Raw genomic sequence first — 26,750 nt, 5'->3', positions numbered from 1 at the left:
AGACTTAATGTGATATTTGGTGCTTTAGAATAATTTCCATATTCTGAACCACACACAGTAAATAACCAACATCATTGAGACTGTTTTGGAAGTGTCCATAGTGTAACAATAGATATAAATCCAGGAACATATTTAAATCTATAAATGACCAGGTACCATCTGTCACAAATAAAAATCAGATGCACATACGCATTCGTACCACCATTTGCCCATCACTGCCTTGTAAACATGGCCATAACAATTACATAGTCAAGTCTTCAGCCTAACTTTTGGCATTTGACAAGACTCCACTGCCCCCAGCAGGAGCAGAGAGGTGTGATGCTCCCAACACGTGTGATGTCACTCTGAGCTCAGAAGGTAGTCAGTTAAAGGACAACCGACGTTCTCTGGACAAGTTGTGTCCATAATTTCTAAAATGGCTTCAAATGACTTCTACTGAGTGTATTTTACAAAGATTCCACCGCATATAGCTATATTTTACGTTTTAAGACTGGCGCCAAATATTCCGGAAGTCTTGTTTTTGAGTTGGTGAGGAGTCCTCACCCTACGTCACTGAAGGAACGCCCCTGACCGAACGCCCATGGCCGTTGTAGCAGTCCTTCCACGTCAATGCATTTTGCTGTATTTGTTTGGTCTGAAAACTTCATGTTGCACCAAAAAGAGGCAGAAGAGGGCGACAAAGCTCCGTGTAAGGAATTAATCAGTCTGTGGAAACGGGCTGATTAATTCCTTAATTGTCCTTGTTCCTTGTCGTCTTCATTTTCTGCCTCTTTTTAGTGCTACATTCCCCCCCTTTTCCTTCAAAATGGCACGGAATAAATTCTTTAATCGATTGCAAACATGTATGCTTTCCTCTTCAGAACTATTTGAATCATATTCATAACTGGATGAGTAACAAGAAAGCATATTCTCCGAATCTGAAGCCATTGTTTTGATTCTCCAGCAAGGCAAGACGTCTTGGGGTGATGCCACGAACAAGGGGGCGGGAACTTCTGAAACTGGCCACTTCCGGGTTAATTTTTTTTTGCAGATTTTGGACACTTTAAGTCATTTTTATTGGTGTTTTGCATTTGACTAAAAATATCATACTGCGTGTTTTGGGTATTTTAGATGCTATAAAACGTTTTTCTGATGTCAGTTAGGAAACAAAAAAGTGATGTCAGATGTCCTTTAAACCGTTTGGTTTGCTGTGAACAGCTTTATTTATTTTTGCGGTGAACTGCTGTTATGGTCTTTGTTAAAAAACAGTAAATGCTCGGACTATCCTAGTACAAAAATATATATGTTGACCTATTATTTGTAATCAGTGCTGCTGAATCTTTAAAATATGTTTGGTCAATTAGCTTTCTCCTCTAATTAGCACTGAAAGTGCCAAAATAAACAGATTTGGCATCTTTACAGCTCCCTTAAATGGAGGAAACTATCAATCTCCTGGTACCCTGCCCAAGCAGCCATTTTGTTTTCATCTACCAAGCTGTGGATTTGGATTTTGACTTGCATTTTAGGCCCTTGCTAAAACCAGCTAACATTTCCTGCTCTGAGGCCATAATTTTTTTCCTTTTTATTTTGTTTTTTGTTTGTTGCCATTGGAATGCGTCTTCCGCAGAAGTCATGTTTTTACTAGAGCCTCTGAAAGAACTTCGAGCCAAGAGAAAAGGTAGAAAAAGTCTTGTTTGGCGTGCTCTTCATTGATTTTCTGACAATATATTATTTTTGCAAGTGGAAAAGGGATGACTTGATATTGTCCGTGATCTGTTTGTAGTGTGATTCTCTTTTGACTACAACCTAGCTTTCTAAATGATTTCTTTCATAGTCTGCTCTCTTATGCATTGTTCAGGGAACCAGTCGTCGAAACTGGAGTCCAACGGTCCTGTTCCGGCTTCTTCAACACTTCCCCGAATGGCATCTCACTCTCACAAAGACAAAGGTAACAATCACTAATTGTGCAAAGTAGGACTGGATGTGAATCGTTTCTGTTCTTCTATAAAACAAGCAGGGAATGTAACTTTATTCTACAGACTTACAACACATGCCGAGAAAACTGAACCTCTTTCAGCTTTATATGTCGCATAGATGTCATTGTTTTTTGTTTGTTTTTTTCCCTCCCCTGGTCTTATGATTAGATGACACCGAGCCCAAAAGGGACAGGAAGGTGCGTCCGTTTTCCATGTTTGAGCCAACTGAGGTTCCTGCTTCCTCGCTTCGCAAAAACCAGAGTAGTGATGACTTGGTCAGAGATGCCCAAGTAAGAATTAATTTGCACCCTTTGCCAAAATACATTGCCAAACTATGACCTGACAGATGTCCCCTTCTTGTCATCTTAGTCTGCTCCTAAGGCTCCAGCTAAAGTCCCACCACCTGTGCCGACCAAACCAAAAGGCCCGAATGTCATCCCATATGGCAAACAGGGCCTCAACACAGGCACCTTCCCGAAAGCAAAGCCGCACAGTAGCCAGCCCCATCCCGGCCACGCCCACGTGCCTCTGCCGCCCTCCCAGAGCCAGACGCTCCCACTGCCACCAAAGCAGGATCCTCCGCCAGCAGCTACAGTGCGGCCTTTCACCCCAGAATTACCTTCCTCCAAGCCGCAGACCCTCGCCGCCAGCTCCATCTACTCCATGTATACCCAGCAGGCTGGCATCCAGGGGGCCCTCAGCAGGTCTCAGAGCCGCACCAACGGCTTTGTTAGCGGTAAGCCTGTGATCTAAAACATGCTGTAGTGCATGCACAGACTTTCTTTTGCATAGCTGACCATCACTCACATGAGGTGTTTTATTTGCAGTGTACGGGAAGCCGGTGATTCCCAGCGGAGGCTCCCAACACCCAGAGAACCCCTATCTGGACCGTCGCTCCCCGGCGCTTGAATCCGAGGTGGACCGCGGAGCAAACCACACAGCCCCCAGCCCATCTGAAGTAGGCCAACCAGAGACAGAGCGCATCCCGCGACCCCTCAGCCCCACCAAGCTGCTCCCGTTCATTTCCAACCCCTACCGGCACCAGAGCGACGGCGACCTGGAGGCCCTTAGAAAGAAGCTCTACAACGCTCCAAGGCCCCTTAAGAAGCGCAGCTCCATCACGGAGCCGGAGGGACCCACGGGGCCCAACATCCAGAAGCTCCTATATCAGAAAACCACCCTGGCAGCCATGGAGACCACCGTAATCACGCCGGGCACTCCCACCCTTCCTGGTGAAGCAGAGAAGGGGGCGGAGCTACCTGTGACGCCATACCTTCCAGGCTCCTTGAATAGCACAGAGAGCCGCCAGTCGGATGCGGAACAATCCGTGGAGGGCCCACAGTTCTCAGGCAGGAACGTTCACATTCCGTCTCCGACTGAACAAAGCAGGCCGCCGTTGGCCATCTTGGCCGCAGAACACATCATCCCACCTCCCCCGCCGTCACACCCGGCACCTCGTCCCGAAGATGCACTCTTCCCACCACCGCCACCCCCCGCCACGCTGGACGAGCCCCTGCCCAATGTCCCCCCTCCGCCTCCAGAGGGCTTCCTGGAAGAATTCCCTCCTTACCCGCCGCCACCGTACCCCAGTGGAGCAGAGCAGGAGAGCCTGGGAGAGGACACCTTTAGCATGAAAGCGCCCGAAGTCACTGGGCAGGTTGCTCTGCCCCCGGTAAGAACCAACATGCGGCTCTAAAATGCACACCATAAATCTTTTGTTTGAAACCCTTAATTAGATTCTTGGCTTCAATCCCGAATTAAAACCCTAACACTGCCTTGGAGCCTTACTTTCAAACAACAACCATTTTTTGAAACTGATAATGTGAAACCCCACACAAGCCCTGACTGTCCTCGGTGGAAATTGCTAATTTGACAATACTGATCTGTGTTGCGATCCTGGCTTGAAAACCCTTGTCATATTTTCCGCACTATAAGACGCATTATAAAGCGCACCTTTAATGAATGACATATTTTAAAATGTTTTCCAAATAAAAGGCATTGTAAAGGCACTACAGTCCAAGCTGGGGTTACGTTATGCATTCATTGAATGGTGCTGCACTAAAGTGAATGTCAACAAAACATTTAGATAGGTCAGTCAAACTATTAACAGTTTACAAATCAGCTTTGTGACAACTCCACTCACTCCCAAGATGAATAACTAACTGTTTTATTATTGAGGTAAAGTATTTTCGTGAGACGGTTAACTGTACTTACCGTTATTGCGAGGTCTGTTGTGGCCCAATATAGATCCATATATAAAGTGGCACTGGATCATAAACCACATGGTCAGTTTAAAAAAAAAAAAGTGAAGGTTCTTAGGTGTGCAGTCAAACTTCGGTTTTTGAACGTCTCGGTTCTCGGCCAATTCGGTTTTCAACCAAAATTGTCTTTTTTTATGCCCGTGTTTACAACTGAAAATCGGTTCTCGAACAAACTGAGCGCACCTGAATGCACCCTCCGCTTCCTTTAGGTCACTTCCTTGTGTAGCGTTCCATTGTTAGCAGGCGTGTTTGTATTGTTCAATCATGATTTTTTTAGCACACAGTGATTACATTGATTATAATGGAAAATGTTTCGGTTTTTGACCAAATCGGTTTTCGAACAGGTTTTTGGAACAAATTATGGTCGAAAACTGAGGTTTGACTCTACTTTGAAATAATAAGGCAGGCCTGAAACGCCTGACTCATTCTCTGATCCCAATTCTAAACATCAACTGTGGCTTGTAGCCATAATTTGAAACACGGCTGTTTGCTTGAACTCTTGACTCACATATGAACCGCTAATTTCAAACCCCATTTTGACATATTGACCAGCGGTTGAAACGCAAATCTTTATCTGAAACCTGAACACAGGATTTAGTGTCAGTTTAAATACCTTACCCTTCGCTTGAAGCCCTCAACATGGCTTGTGACCCTGATTGAAACCCCAAACTGTTGCAGGTTACCTGTCCCCTTTTCTCAAAATCGTCAACTTGAAACCCTGACACAATCTCCCAATTTGGGATCCTAATGGGTTACTTAATCCGGGTTTATGTGACTGAAAACTACATTCAAAATATAAATAACTTACTTTTAAAATCAGTCCAGGTTTGTTGGTTTCTCAAAATGTTGACTCAGTTGTCATGAGCTGGGTCAACGTTATATAATTAGATAATCCCCCATCAAGCGGTGCTATTGTTTCTTGGAGAAACCCTCCTTATTCTACTTGGACAAAGTAGTGGTTGAACCTACTTTTCTCCCAGATTTCCACACTCAGACTTATTTGTTAAGACATGCTGTGTGCTAAAAATAAACCCCCACCCCCTCCCAATTTACACGTCTTTGTGATTCCCACCCAGTCGTATGAGGATTTGTGTTGGTTTAACCCCAGCATATTTGACTAATTACAATCAGTGTTGCGACCTATATCTCGACCCTTGCCCCTGCTTTTCTTTGTCCGGATAATCATCTTGCATAACCGCTCAATTAAAAAAAAAGGTGAAATTATTTCTTACAGCTTGCCTTCAATTGTGCAAAACCGCCGCCTCTCCTCTCAGTTGAGTTTGATCACGGCGAAGAGCGGTCGCCTTGCGGTAGTCGACTCATTTTCTGCGTCTCTTTCTTAAAGGGGAAAAGGACCAACCTGCGCAAACTCGGCTCGGAACGGATTGACCACAACATGAGAGTCAAGTTCAACCCGTTGGCCCTGCTGCTCGATTCGTCTTTGGAGGGCGAGTTTGATTTGGTGCAGAGAATTATCTATGAGGTAAACATTCAAACCCAAAATAGACGTCCATCTCTATTTTGGGGTTCACACTTTGCTGGAATCTTTCCTCCCTGGCCCCCCTGAACGCTTCGGTGCCACGCTCAGGTGGAGGACCCCAGCCAGCCCAACGACGAAGGCATCACTGCGCTACACAACGCAGTGTGCGCCGGACACACGGAAATTGTCAAATTTCTCGTCCAGTACGGCGTCAACGTCAACGCCGCAGACAGCGACGGCTGGTGAGTGAAGATCAAAATCAGATTTCCAATTCAAATGAATTCTCTCCTGTATTTTATTGAAAGCAAGTCGCGGATTAGAAAAAGATAATTATTTTTTCTCTTTTGTGGTATTTGCTTTATTCCTCTTGACACCAAATGAGCTTTGATACAGTCAGTTTGTCAACAATAAGATGGAATTCTCCTTACCAGAAAATAATAATTAACTTGAATAATGTAGATACAAGAAATGTAAAAACATTGACGTTTTTCAAAACGTCATCATCCTTTATGATTCACTGCCATCCTGAATTTATTCGGGAATTGAAAAGCATGACGTGGAGCGCCATTTCTGAATTTGTTTGGGTTTTTCTTGCGGGAGGGGGCGTGCGTTGCTAACTTCAGTCAGACCTCTGGCAACGTTTTCCCTCCCAGGAGGGGGCAGCATTTACCCTTTGTACAGCCTCCCCCACTTTCAATGCAGATAACTAAGTAAGTCACCAAGTAAGATCGAAATACATTTTTTTCTGATGAAAGAAAAGTCTAAGGTTTCTAACACTGCATTGGTAATTTATGTAGCCCTAAAACTCAATATTCTGTGGATCCTAGAATTTGAATGACAATGATAAAAACCCTGGCACTGGAGTGGTCACATTTTTGATCCTGTGACTGTAAAGTGACCATGAGAGTTTTGAAAAGCGCTTATAAATGAAATGGATTATTATTATTATCTATTATCATAATAATATTATTATAAATAATAATAATACACTTACAGTAAAGTCTCGTTATATCGATATTCAAGGGAGTCCGAAAAATATATAGATATAACCGGGACTATCGATATATCCGACCCTGTTTGCATGTAATTTTCTTCGTGCGTGCATAGAAATAGTATCGATATAACCAGGACTATCGATATATCCGATATCGATATAACGAGACTTTACTGTAATTTAGAAGCACCTTTCAAAACTCTTAAATTTTAGTTTCTTTTTTTTCTTTCTCTTCCATAAGCCATTGGTGGCTCTCTTTTCTTTGCTTTGTCTGTGGCTCTCTTTGCTGATACATACAAGGGTCTTACGGTACCTTAATTAGCCATTTCCCCATCCCTGAATTGACTGAAGCGTCAATATTTTTTACCTTGCCTGTACTAAAATTTTGTCAGGCTACGTAAAGCATCTTTTCATTTCTGAAAGGCGCTTATAAATGAAATGTATTATTATTATAACTCGTAAACCTTGTGCGACGGTGCACCTCTATCATTTAACCACACACACAGACGCACACACATATTGTATTGATTTTCCCACAATTTCTAACCAATTTTCTCTTCTCTGAGCACAGGACGCCTCTGCACTGCGCGGCCTCTTGCAACAACGTTCAGGTGTGCAAGTTCCTGGTGGAGTCAGCCGCTGCTGTCTTCAACACCACATACAGCGACATGCAGACAGCAGCCGACAAGTGCGAGGAGATGGAGGAAGGTTACACCCAGTGCTCCCAGTTCCTCTACGGTCAGTTGGATATAGCTTTTTGGGTTGCAGTTTCGGCAGTGCAGAATGCCCACGTTATTTAGTATAATTATAATTTATGTGCAGTACCCAGAAGATGCAGCAAAAGAGGAAGCACGGTAGCATTTGTAAACACCAAACTGTTAAACAAAACCATAAAATCATACTCATTTAGCTTTAGACATAATGAAAAACGGCGTTGACGGGCCAATCAAAATTAGCTTTGTAGTAATTATAAATCCAACCTTTGTGTATACCTGTATGCAGGTGTTCAGGAGAAGATGGGCATAATGAACAGAGGTGTGGTTTATGCCCTGTGGGACTTCACGGGGGAGAATCCCGACGAGCTGTCCTTCCGCGAGGGGGACTGCATGACGGTCGTCCGTAGGGAGGACGAGGATGAAATCGAGTGGTGGTGGGCACGCCTGGGAGACAATGAGGGCTACATTCCCCGCAACCTACTCGGGGTAAGAGCCCTTAAGCCCTTGAAGGCAGTTTTGCTGACCATCTTAAAATTCAGGAGGCACGTTTGTCTAAATAGTCAACAAAAAATCTCAAGAAGCCATGCCCAGAAAAGGCACAGGAAGTCGGTTGGGTTTGTATCAAAGCAGCCATGTTTGAGTATTTATTTGATTCCCAAAACGGTTTCAAGAGCACTCTTTGGAATTGTTTTTTAAATTTAACACCCGAATCCAATTTTGCCAAGCACCCGAATCCAATTTTTCCCAGCAACATGCAGTGTAAAACAGTGACGTGCAGTCAGTGGAGGCAGGTGCGGCATCATGGAAAGCTGTCATGGAAATATCAAATGAAAAAATAAATTAAACAGTTAGATGTATTTAGTGATTTTTACTTTAAAGTTCTTGTCCATTTAACTTCACCGTTTTAGGATTTTTTTCAAAATCGCTGAATTTACCGTTCAAATACTAAGTAGAGACGAGCGGTGATGTCATCGATGACGTCAGTGCCTCACCAGCCATGAACCTCACCGCACGTCACTGGTGTAAAAGGTGTGAGTAGACCCACAAAAAAGTCGAAAGAAAGCAAACCGAAATTGGCACAGGAATTTGGCAATTTTATTTTGAAGCCTCTGTTTGGAATGTTTTGCAAATTTTAGTAAGCTGGACTACCTAAAAAGGTAGCACAAAATGCTCTGAAGCACATATGAGGCCAGCTATTTCAGGTTAAAGCGGGGACTTTTGATTACATTTGGTCATTTCCAATATTGTCTTGGAAATCATTGATGAGTCACAACAGGGACCGGGGGTGGTTTTGCTCATTGCTTCTTGCATTGTTATTAATACTTGGGTATAATCTTTTTCTGCCACTTGCAGCTGTACCCGCGAATAAAGCCACGACAGAGAAGCCTCGCTTAAGGATTCCTGCACATTTCAACATCAGCACAGAAACATCGAACTCTCATTTAAAATTTGCGGTTCTATAGGCTGAAGGACTCACAAAAAGCACAGAAGCGGATTTCGTTGTTGTTTATGGGTCAAACACATTGTGGAGAATCTTGCCAGCAGCTCCACTGAAACACTAAACATTTTAAACTGAACATTTTAAAGTTTACCTCTTGAGGTTGAAGTACATTTTAGGGTCATTTGGAAATTTTACATTGCCTAATATCACTTCACTTGTTGTAAGTGGCATGTACACAGACACACGCAAACACACACTCATTTAAACAATCCGGGAAGAGAAGGAAACTGCTGCAATGAAGAAACTCTAAGCAGAGGTGGGGAAGCCAGCAGCACCATATGGGTCAGTTATAGAAAAGTCCCGCTGAAGACCTGCTGCAAAACGTATTTGTTCAGAATTTCAGGAAGGCCCTCACAGGGATTTTTTTTAGACTCCCCACCCATGCGCAAAAAATGAAGAACTTGAACACTTTTTGGCCCAACTGTGGCACTTTTTTTCTCCACACTGATGGCATTTATGTCCTTGTTTCACATTTTTAAAATATTTTCAAAATGTATCTTTGTGTATATTATAATTTTCTGAATTCCCAAAAGTGACCGAAAGAGACACAGTATTTTTGTTACTTTTTTTTTTTTTTTAAACATGGCTGTTACGTTTGTGGTTCATTACAGTTGAACGGCGTCAAATGCTAAGTCACTATGACAATCTTAAAGCAGGGGCTAGTTTAAAGTTTCCCATGCCTCTCTAATATATGTCTCTTTGCAAGAGGGGTGGACGTTCTGTACAATTTTCTTCATTGCTGTTCATCGTGTGGCTGATGACGCTGGAAAGCCTTTTGAGCATTTATTTGAGATATTCGCACTAGTATGCTCTTCATCCTTACAACTCTGACAATTCACCACGGTAGTAGAATGGCCCACTCCTTCCTTTCACTACTATGTAACATTTCTACACAGTCATAACATGTCTAGTAAGGAGCAGGCTGTGCACTAGTTAACATGCTCATTGCTGGTATGGGAAAAGATTTGAGCTCATGTTCACCATTGGGGATATCGTGTAAATGCTGAAAGAACTTTGAAGCCACCAATAGTCATTCTTCTGGTGCACTGAATTGGCTTACCAGTGAGGATAGCGAGCATACTAGTACCTGGACATTAAATGCATGCTCACACAGATTCCCACATACGTAGCAATTTATGCATTTATTCAATTGTGCTGAATTTTCTCAACTAGTAAAGAGAAATCGTAGTGGATATCCTTGATATTTAATAAATGATCATAAGGCTTTCCATGGCCCTTGCGCGTTGGCTGAGATGCCACCGCTAGCTACTTTTATCATTGTGCTTTTCAGTCGCAAACTAATGATTTGATGCCGCCAGGGGGGAGGAGAGGGGTGTGACTCCCAATCTTCGTGTATGTACAGAACAGTGACTGCCACGAAACTGAGTGAAAATAACTACGTTTTCCTAATTCACAGCCTTTTTTTTGGTCAACATTTAACAGAATGGAACTGGCATACCGACTATAATGCATAGCTCGCAGTGGAGATGTATTTATTTTTGTCACCATTGTTTCCTTATGCTGTCATTATAATCTCAAATGTACTGTAGTATTTTCAACATTTATAATAAAATACTTTGTACCATGCCGTGCCTTTTTTCTCCCCCCACCCCACAATAGCCCAACTTCACACTTCTTTAAGACAGTCAGGACACATTCAAACTTGAACATTGTCGTTGGATCTTACAGCCAATATGAATGACTAGCAGGCCAACGATTCATGTAAATGTAAATGTTTGGCGAACAGATTAATGTGAGTATGAAAATCGTCCTCTGTTCTGTTATTCAGGTTATTTCAATCAAATGTCTGCCTTTAAGACTTAATCGTTAAGTATTGAGACAGCCTCAGTGATTAGATCTAGGATGCATCATAAGCAAAGCACTAATTCTTCTGTCTGTATGCTTGAAAAGGGCCAAAGGTAGAATCCATTGCAATAGATTTCCAATGAGCTCGACTGAGCATTTTTTTTTTTTTTTTTTTTTTTTTTTTTTTTGCGACATTTCGTTCCCTTAATACCCAATCTTGCGCTTTGGCAAGGCACCGCTATTTCTAACACCAATGATGTAGCAGTTGGGATTTGTTTTTCATCCCAGTTTATGCAGGTTCTTGTAATTCAATATTTTATCACATTCCCCAGTGCATGTCAAGGTATCTCCAGCAGATGGCACTGTTGAACTATTTAGCGGTGTTTCACGACAAAAACTACAGTAAATGAATACAAATAAAACAAAAACATTATTATTAATATCCACATTGATTGCTGTGATTACTGTGATTGACATGTTTTTGGACGACTCTTTGCTTTCATTTGCAATTGGAGTAGTAGTTAACACATCGGTAGAATGATTTAGCACTTTTTATGGATTCATTTATGTATGTGTATTTTATTTATTTATTTATTTATTTCAGTGGCCTTCGTGGTAAACTGAGTAACAATCATTTATTTTGGTTTGGATAGCCTTGCAGTTTTTCAAGTGTCCTGTTGGTCACGCTGCTGCCCCTCCCACTCAGCTTTAAATCGACAGGTTGCTCGAGTACACCTTTAAAAAATCTTGTCCACCCTCATACACTCACTCCCACTCAGTCTTATCGTAAACGACGTCTCTTCACTGACCTTACAAAGAGGATTTTAGCCAATGAAGGCAGAAAAAAAGAACTAAGGATTTGGAAGGTACAAGGGTGAGAGTCGTGGGCGGCTATGGTTCGCGGAGTGTTCCCATTTGGGGACACTTGATTATGCAGCACTGCCAAAAGGGACTAAAGTCCACTTGGAATGAGGCTCAAGGAAGACAAAACATTTCCTGCTTTTCTTTTTTTCTCCCTCCGACGATTTCTACGTAATTGAGGTAAGCCAAAACACTACAGTCGACTTTCCAATACCTTCACGAAACGTCAGTTCTCTTAAAATCATGTTTAAAAACGCTTCCCCTTACACTTAACAAACCAGTCAACAAGCAAGTGATCTAATCAATTCTTCATCAAGCAACATCTTTTTCAGGCACAGGTGTCAAACACAAGTACATGTACCGGGGGTTTCGCTCGCAACAACAGCTATGTCGCCCACTCCAGTGTTTATCACGGATGTCGTGCTAAACTGGGTTGTTTGTTTTATTTTGGCAAGGAGTCTTCTGTATCGAACCCTTCCACCCAAAGTCCACAACTTTAATGCTAAAATAAACAGTGCAGTGAGAAACACGTGACCTTACTTCAACGTTTTTTTTTTAGATACGAGCGGATTTGATGGCTTTGAGTTGCGGACTTATTCTTCAGAACTCAAATCAGGTCACTTCACAGTAATAAGTGAACAGTTCAAGTCAAAAAGTGAACAGTTCTCAAGAAGTGCCCAGTTATTCATAGGAGACCCCCTCAACTTAGTCTACCTGAGTGGTGTAGGATGCGCATTGTACTAGTCGTAAATGTCTGCTTCGCAGTCCAGGTAATGTGTTCTTACCTAATTTCTACATGTTTGGCATTGGCGTGTACTTGTGTAGGTTCTTGCAGGGTCTAAAAATAAAATACTTAATACTCACCAGAGAAACTGATGATTAAATGTATTGACATCTGCAGATTGCGGAGGTATTTCGCTCAGACCAACCAATTACCCTGATTCTGCAGAGATTAACTCATTGACTGCCATCCACAAATTTATTCGGGAATTGAAAATGTGCTGCAGAGCGCCATTCCCGGATTTGTTCGGGTTTTGTATTTTCAAGCTTGGGTGCGCTGGCCATGGCTTCTGGCAATGTTTTATCTTTTCCACAAGGTTAGCGCTTTGTTCAGATTCAGCTGTTGTTCAAGCGCTATACAAACCGATATGTATGTATTGTATTTGCATTGTATTTTGGACAGGCACCCGCATTTCAAGCTCATCCAACTCCGGACCCATTTAATTTAGGAATTAACTCTTTTTTTCTGGTGAAAGAAGATAGTCTAAGGCAGTGGTTCTTAATGTTGTTGGAGGCACCGAATCCCACCAGTTTCATATGCTCATTCACCAAGCCCTTCTTCCAATGACTGTGCCTACTAACTGCAGTCTAGACTGAGGGGTGGACCTCTGTGGCGGAGGATCCACCGAAACCCTGAGACCGACTCACCGAACACCTCTGGTTCCATCGAACCCAGGTTAAGAACCACCAGTCTAAGGTTTCTAACACTGTACTGAATGTTTATGTCATCCAAAACTCAATATTCTGTGGGTCCTACAATTTGAGTGAAAATGATAAAACACAGGCAGTGAATGGGTTAATTTGTAATACAAATGATGAAAGGAACTCTAATTTTTATCAACCAAGTTGAAGTAACATGGGGCACCCCCAAACTACATCCTGGCCTCTGTAGTCCTAAAAATGAATATTCTGTGGGTCTTTGAATTAAAGTGACAATGACAAAAACCCTGGCACTGGAGTGGACACATTTTTGCACGTTTGGCAGTGAATGTAATACACATGATGAAAGGAACTCTAATTTTTATCAACCAAGTTGAAGTAACATGGACCACCCCCAAACGACATCATGGCCTCCGGTAGAGGATTTAAGATGAATGTTGGACAGACACCACAACAAGGAATTTTATGAATATTTTTTTAGGTTTTGATTGTTCATCAGCACTTCTGATGTTTTAGTCATAAGAATCCTAACCATTGAGAATGGAGTGAGTGTGGAAATGTCATGACTGGCGACGCAGTTGAATGAACTCTATGGATCAACATGAGCGTGTTTGTGCTGTGTGTCGGCGGTACAATGTTTCCATTCTTCGAATTGTACATTGGGAGCACCCTTGTTCCCTTAATCCAAACAAAGATGCACAATTTGGCCATTTTGGTTGAAGGACTGATGACAAAGCTCAAGCAAAAACGATGTGATTCATCCCCAACTGCCACTGTCTTTTGTCACAGCAACCCAAGTGTTGTAAAGTCTGCAATAGACTGTACAAACAGAAAACCGCTCGGGCAAACAAGGAGGCTTATTAAAAGTCTGCAACGTCTTTTTGACTGTCGTCTTTCTACCATTTGTCTCCCAAATACCAACATGCTTTGTCTAGACGCCTAAAAGCAAAGAGTGTGAAGTCTTTGTTTATTTATTTCTTTGCTTTTTTAATGGTTCGTCTGTGTAAGCTCTCAGTCGTACAGGAGTGGTCCATCGATGAAAAGGTTTCTTCAGCCGTGATCTGTACTTCTTTGAAGGTGTCGGACGTTTTGCTTCTTATCCAAGAAACTTCGTCACTTACTGGTAGTTTAGGCCCTATATATATCCCTACTGTCCAGACATGGCGGTGCCGGACTCTGCTATGATAGGTCCCTGCTCTCAGGTTGCAGGGAGCAGAGGACTACTCCCTGCCGCTCCACTGATTGTTCCTATTGTTCTGACTAACGACTGGCCTGATTGCCCCACTTCTACCGATATCACCTCATCAGTATTCCTAATCCTATTTTGCCTAAGTAGGCTGTTGTACGAACGATCCAAATTGCACCTCACCCCACCATATCGGTTTAAAGAAGGATTTAGCTGTTTTATGAAAATCACTTCTTTTACTCCCCTTTCAAACCATCTATGTTCTTTCGCTAAGATTTTAACCTCATTGTCGTCAAATGAGTGGTTGCGAGCTTTTAGGTGCATATGTACTGCCGATTGAGGCCCACTAGTATTATCCCTGCGATGTTGTTTAATGGTTGTTAATGAAGTCGTGTTGCTATTTTTTATCTGCTTTGTAGACATTGAGGGTGTTCTCACTCACTCAGCTCACTTTGGTCAAATAAAATATGTTGTTCCTTTTGTGTAATCAGGCACACATCAGTACAATGGAGGATGTGTTTTGCACACAAAAAAAAGATAGGCTGAAATTTGGAGTAGTTGCAACCAAAAAAAATGTAAAACTGTAAAGATGTTTTCTAATTATATTTGCTCAAATACATTTTTAAGTGTGTGCGCATGTATGATGTTCAGACGCCTCTTGAGCAAAATGGGAAACTGTTACGCACTCAGTCCATTAAGCCCATTTGGGGATTGTATCAACGCCTTGACCTCTGATGCTCTGCTTGCACAAAAGGAGTTTGCTAACAGGCGAGACAGTTAGCCTTCCCGTTATCTAGCTGGCACGACAGAAGATTGATGGATTTGAAATGTTAACAAAAGCGTAAACACCCTATATTCTGCCATTGGGCCAGGCTCCGGCGGTGGATCCTTAAGGCTAAAATAAGTTCTTTTAAATTAAAAAGGAAAACCTTCCGGAGGTTGACACAAAGTAATTCGAGTTGATTCAGGATTTGTTGCTACAACAGTAAACGAATAGTAAATGCCTATTTTCAGTTTGAGTTAAGTTGTATGTGTGCCTTTAAGTGTCGTGGCCTAGTCAGGGTTTCATTCCAGAAGCTGTTGGAGTGTCAGACAATATTTCCTCCATGTGGCTTGTTACCGCCAACACATTTGTGATGTTTCTCTGGCTTTCATATGGTACTTGTGCCAAATCTTCACATCTTCTTTCTAAACACCACATCAGTACCACTTTGGTAGACTGATGGATTAAAGCATGGAGGGATCGTGACAGCCATTTGAGTGCGCACAAGCCAGATATATGACATCCAAAGGGTTTCTCTGTACTCTTCCCCTCAACCTGAAGCATAGACAGGCTTATAAAGGCAACTGCCACCTTTTCATTGCAGTTGACAGCTGTCAGGGTAGAAGTTGCTCATAAGAACAAAGAGAATATCGAGAGCGGTGAAATTTTTGCCTTCATGAAAAGTCTGAAGAAGTCATTGCCTGAAAATGAACAGGAAATATTCAATTGTGATTGAAAGAATCCAAGGTCATTTTAATCAGAGCATAAAACAAAATAACATGCCAGATTGTATATTTCCACACCGAAATGGTAAACAAAACCGCACAGTTTGTCTAGAGAAATTCTGATCCATTAGAGGGCATTGATGGGTCATGAGAACAAACACTTTGTAATGCAGGATATTCAAGACTTGGTTGCACGCAATTCTGCCGTGCTGTTGTGTGCATATTTGAGAAGTCGAAGGAGCAACGCTCAATATTTACACACGCACGCCTGCATGCTTGTCACGGTTCCCAAACCACAGACGGACATCCGGGACATCCCAACTGCAGCCCCAACGGGAAATGAACGGCGAAAAAAACGAGAATATGTATTTAGTTTTATCGACGAGCCATATGAAATCATCAAAACAGCCATATATGGCTCGCGAGCCATAGGTTCCCGACCCCTGCACTACAGTATATAAATCAATATGTATGTATTGTATCTTGTACAGACGCCCCCATTTCAAGCTCAGATAACTGCAGACCCATATAACGTAGGAATTAACTCTTTTTTTTCTGATGAAAGAAGAGAGTCTAAGGTTTCTTACGCTGCATTGAATGTTTATGTAGTCCTAAAACTCAATATTCTGTGGGTCGTGCAACTTCAGTGAGTGGACACATTTTTGCACATCATCTGGCAGTAAATGAGTTAAGAAGTGAATTCATTTGACAAAATCACCAAATCGGTCCATGAAGGCAGATGGTACCTAATTATTTTATTTTTATTGTCCTTACTGAATCATGACTGACATGTTTTCACTTATTTCAGGTGCTAGCAGTTTCAACCAAGCAGCCACTGTGTGAATATGTTTGTATGAGCTTTTTTTGCCTCTGCTGCATGGACCCTGCTTACAGAGTGTGTATGAGTGTGTGTGTGTGTATGGAGATGAAGGCGAGCTGCTCCTCATCACTGCGGCTCTTGCTGCTGGTTCGCTGCTGTGCATCTGTGGCGGCTGCTTACCCTTTCAGACCACCGTTGGATCTCGATGTGACTCCGCGCGTCACCGTCTTGAGCAACAGTAAGCGTGTTTTGTGTCACTCTCTGACAAAAGGTGCTCATTAACCATGACATTAGGTACACTCGTCAAACTGATTATAAAACAAAGAGAATTACTTTGTGGTTAGTAAAAGCAACACCTTAAGCATTCTGCACCCATTAAAGTGCACCTATTTTTGTTTATGCAACAGATTGAACACAAACGGTGGAGTAACATGTCAATCTGCAGTACAACCGTACTCAAAGTCCTATTCTTCATGTTCCAAGAATGACCCATATTAGTGCTGTACTGATGAGATGAGAGATTTACAGCTCTTTTGGTGAAAAGTACTGTATATCGATGAGAAGGTTTCTTCAGCCGTCATCTGTTCGCTGACGAAGCCTCTTGGATAGGAGGCGAAACGTCCGACACCTTCAAAAAAGTACAGATGACGGCTGAAGAAACCTTCTCATCGATGGACCACTCCTGTACGACTGAGAGCTTACACAGACGTAAAGTACTGTATATAAATCTGTCTATCACATACTGACCCCCGGTGGCTGAAATACACATAATGGCAATTCAATTCATGCAATGTAAAAAAAAGATGTCATTGTTGTAACTTTTTATAAAGTACAATATTATGTACAATAGTCGTCCCTTTCATGTGGTTGTTTTACTTCATCACTTTCTTCAGTCCAGTGCAATTTTTGCCATACTTGCGTCGCTTTTCCCATGAAGTACTTCTCTTTATTTCCCCCCCATCGTGACAACTTCCCGCGTGTATTAACATAGCTCTTTTCTTGGCATACATGCGTCATCTGTCATTTTGCCCGTGGCACTTTGTTTCTTTTCTCAAAGTCCTCTTGCGGGTCACCCGCAGAGATTGCCGTCACCTCGGCTTCTTAGAGGGAGGTGCGATTACTATGACAACCATTCTCTGTGCTTGATGTCAGCGACACCTGTGCAATACATAATCTTATGTATTTGCTGCATGCAATGTTCAGTTGACATTAATACCTTGACCTTTGTGTTATATTTAAAACACTTGCAACTGAAAGCGTTTTTCCACGTTAAAGTGAATGTAAATGCTATTAATCTGTACCACGTTTCAATAAAGAAACACAAATGAAAAAAAAAAAAAAAAATTCTTAATAAGGAAACTAAAATCTACAATATTATACTGTACAAAAATATACAGAAATTACAGAATGAAATAAAATGTAATATTTATTACAGCATGATTTCATGCTTTAATTTCCTGGTCTTTCTGGAATGCACACCTTGGTCACGAGTATATGATATCATTTTCTTTTTAAAGGTTGATGCTAATATCATTAGCCTTATATATGGTGTTGTGCATTGTTGGATCGTGTCAAACTAACAAACTTTAGCATGGCATAGTAATGTGTTGGCCTCAACCACATCTCAATCTCTTTGTTTTGTTTAACCTCCTGAGTTGTTCAACCAAAAATGCAGGGGGTAAAATCTAATGGAGCAAAAAAATCACCAGAAATGAGTGCCGAGAATGATACACTGTGACTCAAAATATCACAGATAATTTAGTATTCTACAAAAGTGCCATATGTTGATGCACAGCTATAACATTCCTACTCCAACGTCTTGGGATGATGTATGTTTGTCTTCCTGGCACTTATCTTTCTCCCCAAACAGCGTATCAAAATTTGCCCTTTCACCTCCAGTCTTGTACACAATGTAAACGTGCCTCAGCTTGTTATTCCCTCATTGTATATTCTTAATGTAACCTCGACCGTACTCGCCTCTTTGAGCATCTATGCTTTTGCTAACTCGAATCCCATTTTATTTCTGTATTTATTCTGTAATTTTGTTTCTCATAAGTAGGAACACATTGGAATTTTGATTTAACCCTATAATTGTTAATTTTTTTTACACCAAAACTATATAGCCACAAAACAGTTGATAACTTCGTGGTAAGGCTCCAGCTAATTATATCCTAAGATATATCGTTTGGTCAAAATTGCAGAATAAATGGGAATTAAAATGAATGAAAGAACGAATGAACAAATAAACAAATGAATAAACGCATACATGAATACTTACATACTTACATAAAAATAAAAATTTATTTTTCTCCTGAAGTTGTGGCTAGCTTATCACAAGGCACCCATATATGATCAACCATTCCCACTCATAATTCTTAATTCACACAGATGATTATAAGTTATTTACCGGAAAAGCGGCTCCACATCACAACAATGGGGAAATCAGCAAAAATTGAATGAATTTGATTTTTGGGAGGCATGGGGACTTCTCTATCATTCACTTAGTTTCATTTTATATTATGTTAAATAAAATTTGCTTCATTGACCATTTAACCTATCCATCCCTAGTAGCAAGAAGATTCAAGGTTTTAATTTTATTCTGAAAGAGACATAACCAGACACCAAAAAGTTACATTTATTTTCACTGGAAGTCAGAAATCAGCCACAATGTTCAGACTGAGCCGACAGAGAAATCTATGCCACAATGTGGAGATTACAGGGCGTAATCTTCCAGGTATCATCTCTGCTTTGTCTTCGCCCATGGTGAGCTGCGCACAATGTGCACACTCACGTTGGCAAAGTTATTGTCCGAGAAATCCCACGCAGCCATCCGCCGATACTCCTCTTCCTCCCACTGAGATGCAGTTGGCACACAATCAGCCAGCCGGAATGAAACTCGATGTGTCGGCAGAGCTTAGAAGAAGTTACAAATGTGCAAATCACAAAACCGAGTTCCAAGTTACTGTGGTAAAGGTTCAGCAAGGCAGGTCAAGTCATGACAAATTGTTGAGTTTATTGTCAATCTCAACAGCATGTCGCAAAGAGAATCAGTCACTGTGTTTTTAAAATCACTTGTACTCTTTGGCATTTGACTCAGCATGATTCGGACTTGATCTTAGTTTTACACCCTGGTGCTTTCTACTGTCTTTGCGACTGCTTTATTCCCTGTGTATGATAGTTGTCCATGTTAAGCGCTTTGTTACAGCTTCAGCTGTTTAAAAGCATTATATAAATCAAAATGTATTGTATTGTATTGTCAATACGCTAACCGCAGACCATTTAGCTTAAAGCTAACAAGCAGTGCAAAATGCCTTTAGGGCACTATCGTGGTGTTATAACCCAGGTAATAGTCCAAGTGGATTGTTCATTGAATTGAACCAAAATGTGGCAAGAACTGTTCAATTCTTTGCATACGTAATTATTTCAATATTGTATTTTTTCAGTGCTTTGTTTGTGCGTGATTTTTCTATTTTTGGCAGGATGGAACAGATTAATGGCATTTCCATTGGTTTTCATTATGGAAAGATGATTTGGTAGCGTCCTTCGAGTCACCGTCGAAGCAATTCACTCTCTGCTAAAACAACACATAAACCAAAGTGCTTCGCGAGAGGTAATTCAGAGAAAGAACTACCACGAGCTGATGGAAATCTCAACTGGCACAGGAAGTGATTGATTGTACTTCATGGCCATAAAACAGTTCAAAGTGCGTATTGCTTCCCCAAGAGTGAATGGATTGGTATTTAAAATTTAAATCGGGAGCACAGAGCATGCCCAAAGACACTGAAATGCGCACCTTAGTTGATGCCTGCCCACTTCATACACCTGAATTCATATCACACAAGTCAGTGTGGGCATGTACCCTGAAAATAACCACGGTCAATACAGCAATGGTCGAATTTTTGCAGTACATTTGCTTTTTCTTTATTTTCATAGTTCATTTATTTATTTATTTATTTATTAATTTATTTATTTATTTGTGAGGGTGGGTCGATGTTGAGTTTGCAGCTTCTTCTCCAGAATGCCACCAATTGGTATTGAAAAGGCAGTTTCTTTTGGCCCAAAAAAAAACAAACAAAAATAAAATGAACTAATAAAAATTCAAACAAAATAAAAATGCAAATAAAAACTACATATTTGGTGTCTAAGGGTAGTCTTAAAAATGTCCTGTGTTTTCATGTTTGTAAATTCATATCATAGATTAGCTTTCGGGGTTCATTTTTATTTTAAGAGTGTTGTACACCCACACAGAAGAAGGTCGAACAACAGTTTTGAGTACTGTAGTTTATTACACATACCAAAAATAAATAAATAAGACAAAGTATGAGTTTTTTTATTAGTCCACATATTAACATAACTATAACTAATACTAAAACTGATTGAGCTGAAAAGTAACCATTTCAAAAACAATTAAACTCGGACGAATTTTCCTGAAAACAAATTAAAACTGACTCAAAAAAACAAACAAAAGTCAAAACTGTCATGAGAAAATTCAACTCTGTTGTTGACATCACAATGCATTTTGGGCACTTTGGTCTGAAAACTTCGTGTTGATCTGTGTTGATGGCGAAATTAGAAGAAAAAAACATAAATAACGCGATGGTGAATCGTTGTGTGTTGCACCAAGACTACTATGTGATACTAGTTGACACAAATTCCCAGCATACAAATCAGCCCATTTCCAACGGAGCTTGGGCGCCATCTTGTGCATTTTCTGGGCACTACATTGGAGTCCATACGCCTCAAAATGAGACGGAAGGACTTCTTTAATAGATTGCAAACATTTATGCTTTCCTCTTCAGCACTATTTGAATGGTATTCATAACTGGATGAGTAACAAGAAAGCGTGAAGTTTTTTTAATGAAAGCATCTGGGAGAGCCAAATTATTAAAAGAAAAGTTATTTATTTGATATTTTGATAATGTAGGTATTCGCCTGTTGTGGGTGAGTTTTGGGTTCATGATGTATTAGGATTAATCTTATAATGTTTTCAAATTTTGATCCCTCAACAATGTCCGTTGGATGTGGCTGTTACAAATGTCATTTTTGCTCAAGTGACGTGGCACCTTGATAGAGGCTCCGTTTTGCTTAGTCCGCCGCCGCCGTCGTCCCACGACTTTTATTATACGACCAGCATATACGGTAGGCTGGACCCCATCTCATTACTCGGTGCGTTGAAAAAAAATATTTTTCATGTTTAGTATGCCGTCACGTACAGGCTGCAGAAACCATCAAGCCTCTCCATTCTATTTTTATTTATTTATTTTGTATGGATCTATCTGACTTTTTCATGGCGGCTGCAGCACAAATTGAATTGAGCGCAATATAATGGAAAGTATCAAAAGCCTCGTTGCCTGACTATTCCACAGTCGCGCAATCGGTGATCCGCACTGCGAAGAATGCATGTTCACACACACACACGCACGCACACATACACACACACATTTTCGATCTCATATATGAATGAGCATTTGCTGATTTTAAATTCTTGTATTTCATAATCAAAGGTGTTCAGCAGCATTTATTTAATCGACTGCACAATCGGTTTGATGTGTAAATGTAGTTTCTAGTATGCAGATCACTTAGTATATCGAAATTTTTAAGCATCTGTTTTAGATCATGTGCGTTACATTTATTGTACCGCTAATCAACATCGCAGATGAACTTTAAGCCATTTATTCATAGCCAAACACGTAAATACAAGATGAAAACACTTGCAAGGAACTGCTGTAGAGTTGTGAGGCCAAGGTGCTCATACTCAGACAAAACAGCGAATCAAACTCCAGCTACTGTCCTCACTCACACAGCCCCGCCTCTCTAAGGGACATATTGCAAATGCAGTAATTTCATATTTCTTGTATGACAGTTCGTCATGTTTTTTATACAATGCATTGTTATTTTATTTACCTGAGTTATAAAATCATTGCTGTTTTTGCTTTCGACTTTACACAGATCTTATCAATCGGAGATATGGATTATATGCAAAATAGGCATACGGTTGTAATTGGATTGGATTTACCTTTATTAGTTTCGCAGTGGAGAAATTCACATTTCACAGCAGCAAAGTGATGAAAGGAATGAATGTAGAAAAACAAAATACATGAGCTGCTGGAAAGGCAGCCATTCTCGCAGTGCCATAATTTACAAAATAAGTCATGTCGGCAAATGCGATCTTGTTTTCTCCAGGAATGTTCTGTGCTCCCATTGTTAAGTCATTCATTGCCATTCCTGAATTTTTTGCGGAATCGAAAAGTGTGATGTGGCGCGCCGTTCCCGAATTTGTTCGGGGTTTTTTTCTTGCATTGTTGCCGATAAAGCGCTGATCAGACCTCTGGCAATGTTTTTCCATTCCAGAGGGGGCAGCGTTTGCCCTTTGTCCATGTTAGCGCTTTGTTACAGCTTCAACTGTTGTTAAAGCGCTATATAAATCAATATGTATGTATGTATTGTATTGTACTTTGTACAGCCGCCCCTATTTCAAGCTCAGATAACTCCAGACCCATATAACATAGGAATTAACTCTTTTTTTCTGATGAAAGAAGAGTCTGTGGTTTCCTTCGCTGCACTCAATGCTTATGTGGTCCTAAAACTCAATATTCTGTGGGTCCTGCAATTTGAGTGAGAATGATAAAAACCGTGGCACTGGAATGGACACATTTTTGCACATAGTCTGGCAGTGAATGAGTTAATAAGCAAAGGCATTTTCAGGCTTCCTTATTTTTGTCATCAATTATTTTCCTATATTTCGTTTACTTTTTTATATCAAGTATTGTGTTGAAAATGTCATTGCCTCTGTGCATCTACCACAAGTGGTCCAGTATATCTGCAGTAGGGTGATTGTGTTGCAAGTATTTGATTTTTTTTTTTTTTTTTTTTTTTTACAAATGCCGCTCCTGCCCGTAGGTCTGCACGGCTGCAGGCGCTTCAGCTCCCCATCGGCTGTCAACTACAGCACCATGTTGCTCGAGGCTGACAGCCAGCGGCTCTTCATCGGGGCCCGAGGGGCCGTGTTCGCACTCGACGCCACTGACATCTCGGCCGGTCCTGCGCTTGCTGTAAGTTTGTCTTGTTAGTCTACCTTGGTTGTGACTGTATGTCACTATTATTTGGAGGGAAACATGGCTTAAAAAAGCGTTTTAAAAATGATTGAAACAAGAAATACTGCACCAGATCATCTTTTTTGGCGATGCCATTTTAGAGCTTCTGATTGCTTCAAATCACAAAAGTCAAAAAAGTCCAAACTATTATCACCCTACGCCAAAGAAGTAAAATCAAACAAAGCATGGCTTTTATACTGTTGCAGTTTCCACCCGAATTATTGGAGTGACGTTTTTCATAATGTAACACAATCATTTTGTTTTTGTTTCTGTCTTCCAATTACTGTTTTAAATCTGAGTAAATCAAGCTCTTGTGATTTAGCATGAATTAGCATGCCAGTTGGAGTGTGTCAACCAGTCTTTCCTGTATATTATGTATCTCGAAGTCTGTCCCTTTTTTTTTTTTTTTTTTTCTCAATACTTTGTCGTTGCACCACTGGCAGAAATCCTCGCATTAACTCTCTTGCAAATTGATGCTATGAACATGGCACACCTCTCTTTGACTCATGTGGCCCCGTTTCTCATAGCAATATTTCCTTCAAGTTAAAAATTGAGCGGGTTGAGAATTCCCAAACCATGTTGAAAGTCATGAAATGTGAATCACCGCCCCTATCATCGTTTAAAATGCATTTGATACACTACAGATAAGGTGCAACTATTCTTGTAATTTTTCAGCCATTTTCTTTTTGGTTAAGTTCCTTAAGTTACCATATTTTTCGGTGTATAAGGCGCACCCAAAAGCCTTAGTTATACGCAGGTGCACCTTATATGTGAAATAATCTTGAGCCACAACAGGTCTCGCAACTACTGACAGCCGCCACCGGCTCCACCGCCCCTCTCCCCATAGAAGAAATAGTGCCTACCCCAGCCTTTAATGTAGCGCCTTATAATGTGGTGTGACTTATATTTGGAAAAAACGTCCAATAACCACTTTTTGTCTGACAACACAAGCAACAAAGTGTTGCATTGCCCCAAAACATCATCATACAATACAGGGATATAAAAATGTAAAAATAACAAATACCATATTTTCAATGTATGTCGCACCCAAAAGTCTTCAAAAGATGACCCTGCTCCTTACGCGCAGGTGCGCCTTATAAGTAAATTAAATTTGAGCCACCGACTCTATTTCCCCCCGAAGAAGAAGTAGTGCGTAACCCCAGCCTCTACTGTAGCACCTTGTGATGTGGTGGGCCTTATATATGGAAAACCTTTATATATTTTTATATATACTGTATTATATCTGGAGATTTTTTTTCATTCATTGAAGGTACGCCTTATATATGGAAATAAGGTGTACCTTGTATATGGAAAAAGTTTGAAAATGCACCATTCATTGGGGGTTCCGAATGACCCCCAAATAAAGTTCAGTTGTTCTTGGAGGCTTTTCCTGACATGTTTTTTTATTTTTATGTTTTTTTACTATGACTGATTTACTTTAATACAGTTACAAACGGGTGGTGTGGATGTGTTCCAAATGGTACAATCATTTTCTTTAATGGCAGTCCCCACACAAGTCAAACCAAAGTTCAGATTTTGGTTTAGGCGTTTCATTGAAATAAATCCTTATAAGGGCGAGAAAAAAAAGATATCACTTCACTTAGCACAATGGGTGTCATGTAAAATGTCAAGAAAGTGAAGCTGTCATAATTGTTTGCGGATGCATCCTTGTGTTCATGCTATCTCCATTGTTTTTTCTACATTCATTCCATTCATGGCTTTGCTGCTGTGAAATGTTAATTTCTCCACTGCAAGACTAATAAAGGCAAATCCAATCCAAAGAGACTGACTATATATAGGTGCTAAAAATAACCACTATAGTAGCATGGGGAGACTGAATGGCAGTCTTTGATCTCATCATTCATGTTGCAATAATTGTTTCAAATTCATCTCATAATTAATATGCATAATAATCGTTCTGCTCTGGGAATTCAGAACTGAAACCCCCCACCCCCAAAAGAAAGAAAAGAAAAATACATTCTTCCAAGATGTGTCGTTGCCATATAACATGCTGTTATGTTTTATGTGTTTCGTTCCATCAGATTGAGTGGGAAGCCTCCGCCGAGCAAAAACGGCAATGTCTACTCAAGGGGAAAGACAACAAGGTGGACATTTGACTCCCCCCCTCCTTTCATTTGTTTTATTTAGATCCTCATCGAGTTATTTTTTTATCTCCTTTATTCCAACAGACGGAGTGTTTTAATCATATCCGCCTCCTGCAGAGGTTCAATTTGACGCATCTCTACATGTGCGGAACTCACGCCTTCAGTCCTCTATGTGCATATATAGTATGTCAGCCTCCTGCTTTCATGTTGCATTTAAATTCAGATGTCAGTGATTTCCAGATCGGGGTACAGTGGTCTATAACACTTTTTTTTTCTTTCAACGTTGAGCCGTCAGTTGGTCAAATATATTTGCTTTGTGTTGCAAGCCAGATTGAGTCAGATTTGAACCCTGAACCCAAAAGCAATTAGCAAGACGTGCTTCCATTTCTCCACCACTGGGTTCTTATTCTTTTGGATGCTTTGATTTGAATTTTCCATGTTCCAACCTTGAAGTTCACAAGGCTACCTTGCTGCATGTAAGTGCTGTATTGCAGCCTTGGTACCAACAAGGCCCTAAGGCCGAGTGTCTGGTTGTTATGACAACACAAAAGATTAAAGAGGGATGAAATATGCCAGTCAAGTAACCCATAGCTTTCGTAAGCACTTTGATTTTACCCTCATGCCCACCGCATGTGAATTAGGAGAGCCTCGGTTATCAATGCATCCTTTGGCTCTCTTTTGAGCAAAGGGCGAACACAATGACAACCTGCTGTTGACCATGGCTCACGCTCAGACACTCTCACGTTATTGTGCCTGACAGACAGAAATTACAGTTTGTACATTATTTTTCTAATTTGTTAGGCTGTTGTTTTATGCTCAAATGTATTTAAGTCATTCACTGCCAGACATGTGCAAAAATGTGTCCACTCCGGTGCCAGGGTTTTTTTCATTTTCACCCAAATTGCCGGACCCACAGAATATTGAGTTTTAGGACTACATAGATATTCAATGCAGCGTAAGAAACCTTAGACTCTCTTCATGGGCCTGGAGTTATCTGAGCTTGAAATGGGAGCAGCTGTACAACAGTCAAAAGCTTCCCCCTT

General features: G+C 40.8%; 2 protein-coding genes across 4 annotated transcripts in view; both read left to right on the top strand.

Moving 5' to 3' along the window:
- tp53bp2a (tumor protein p53 binding protein, 2a) overlaps positions 1–10,495 on the top strand; it is a 32,730-nt gene extending 22,235 nt beyond the window's left edge. For both annotated transcript variants that reach the window (XM_089011831.1, XM_089011830.1), the window contains 9 exons: positions 1,838–1,927; positions 2,124–2,245; positions 2,325–2,691; positions 2,783–3,627; positions 5,562–5,699; positions 5,805–5,938; positions 7,262–7,428; positions 7,693–7,892; positions 8,760–10,495. In XM_089011831.1, the coding sequence (XP_088867957.1) occupies positions 1,838–1,927; positions 2,124–2,245; positions 2,325–2,691; positions 2,783–3,627; positions 5,562–5,699; positions 5,805–5,938; positions 7,262–7,428; positions 7,693–7,892; positions 8,760–8,801 (2,105 nt within the window). In that variant the 3' untranslated portion in view covers positions 8,802–10,495. The remainder of the gene's footprint in view (positions 1–1,837; positions 1,928–2,123; positions 2,246–2,324; positions 2,692–2,782; positions 3,628–5,561; positions 5,700–5,804; positions 5,939–7,261; positions 7,429–7,692; positions 7,893–8,759) is intronic.
- Positions 10,496–11,442: 947 nt separating this feature from the next.
- The window catches only part of LOC148889181 (semaphorin-4G-like), a 27,391-nt gene continuing 12,083 nt past the window's right edge, over positions 11,443–26,750 (top strand). Inside the window, exons 1-5 of one of the 2 annotated variants that reach the window (XM_089012102.1) lie at positions 11,443–11,754; positions 16,497–16,746; positions 23,409–23,560; positions 25,645–25,707; positions 25,792–25,890. In XM_089012102.1, coding sequence (XP_088868228.1) covers positions 16,542–16,746; positions 23,409–23,560; positions 25,645–25,707; positions 25,792–25,890 — 519 coding nt within the window. In that variant the 5' untranslated portion in view covers positions 11,443–11,754; positions 16,497–16,541. The remainder of the gene's footprint in view (positions 11,755–16,496; positions 16,747–23,408; positions 23,561–25,644; positions 25,708–25,791; positions 25,891–26,750) is intronic. The other variant, XM_089012103.1, reaches the window with a different exon arrangement.

The sequence above is a fragment of the Hippocampus bargibanti genome, linkage group LG13 (assembly GCF_051943395.1).
Source record: "Hippocampus bargibanti isolate YZ-2025 linkage group LG13, ASM5194339v1, whole genome shotgun sequence".
NCBI classification, from domain to species: Eukaryota; Metazoa; Chordata; class Actinopteri; order Syngnathiformes; family Syngnathidae; genus Hippocampus; species Hippocampus bargibanti.
Note: the sequence above shows the minus strand (reverse complement) of the source record. Positions and strands in the feature narration are given on the sequence as shown.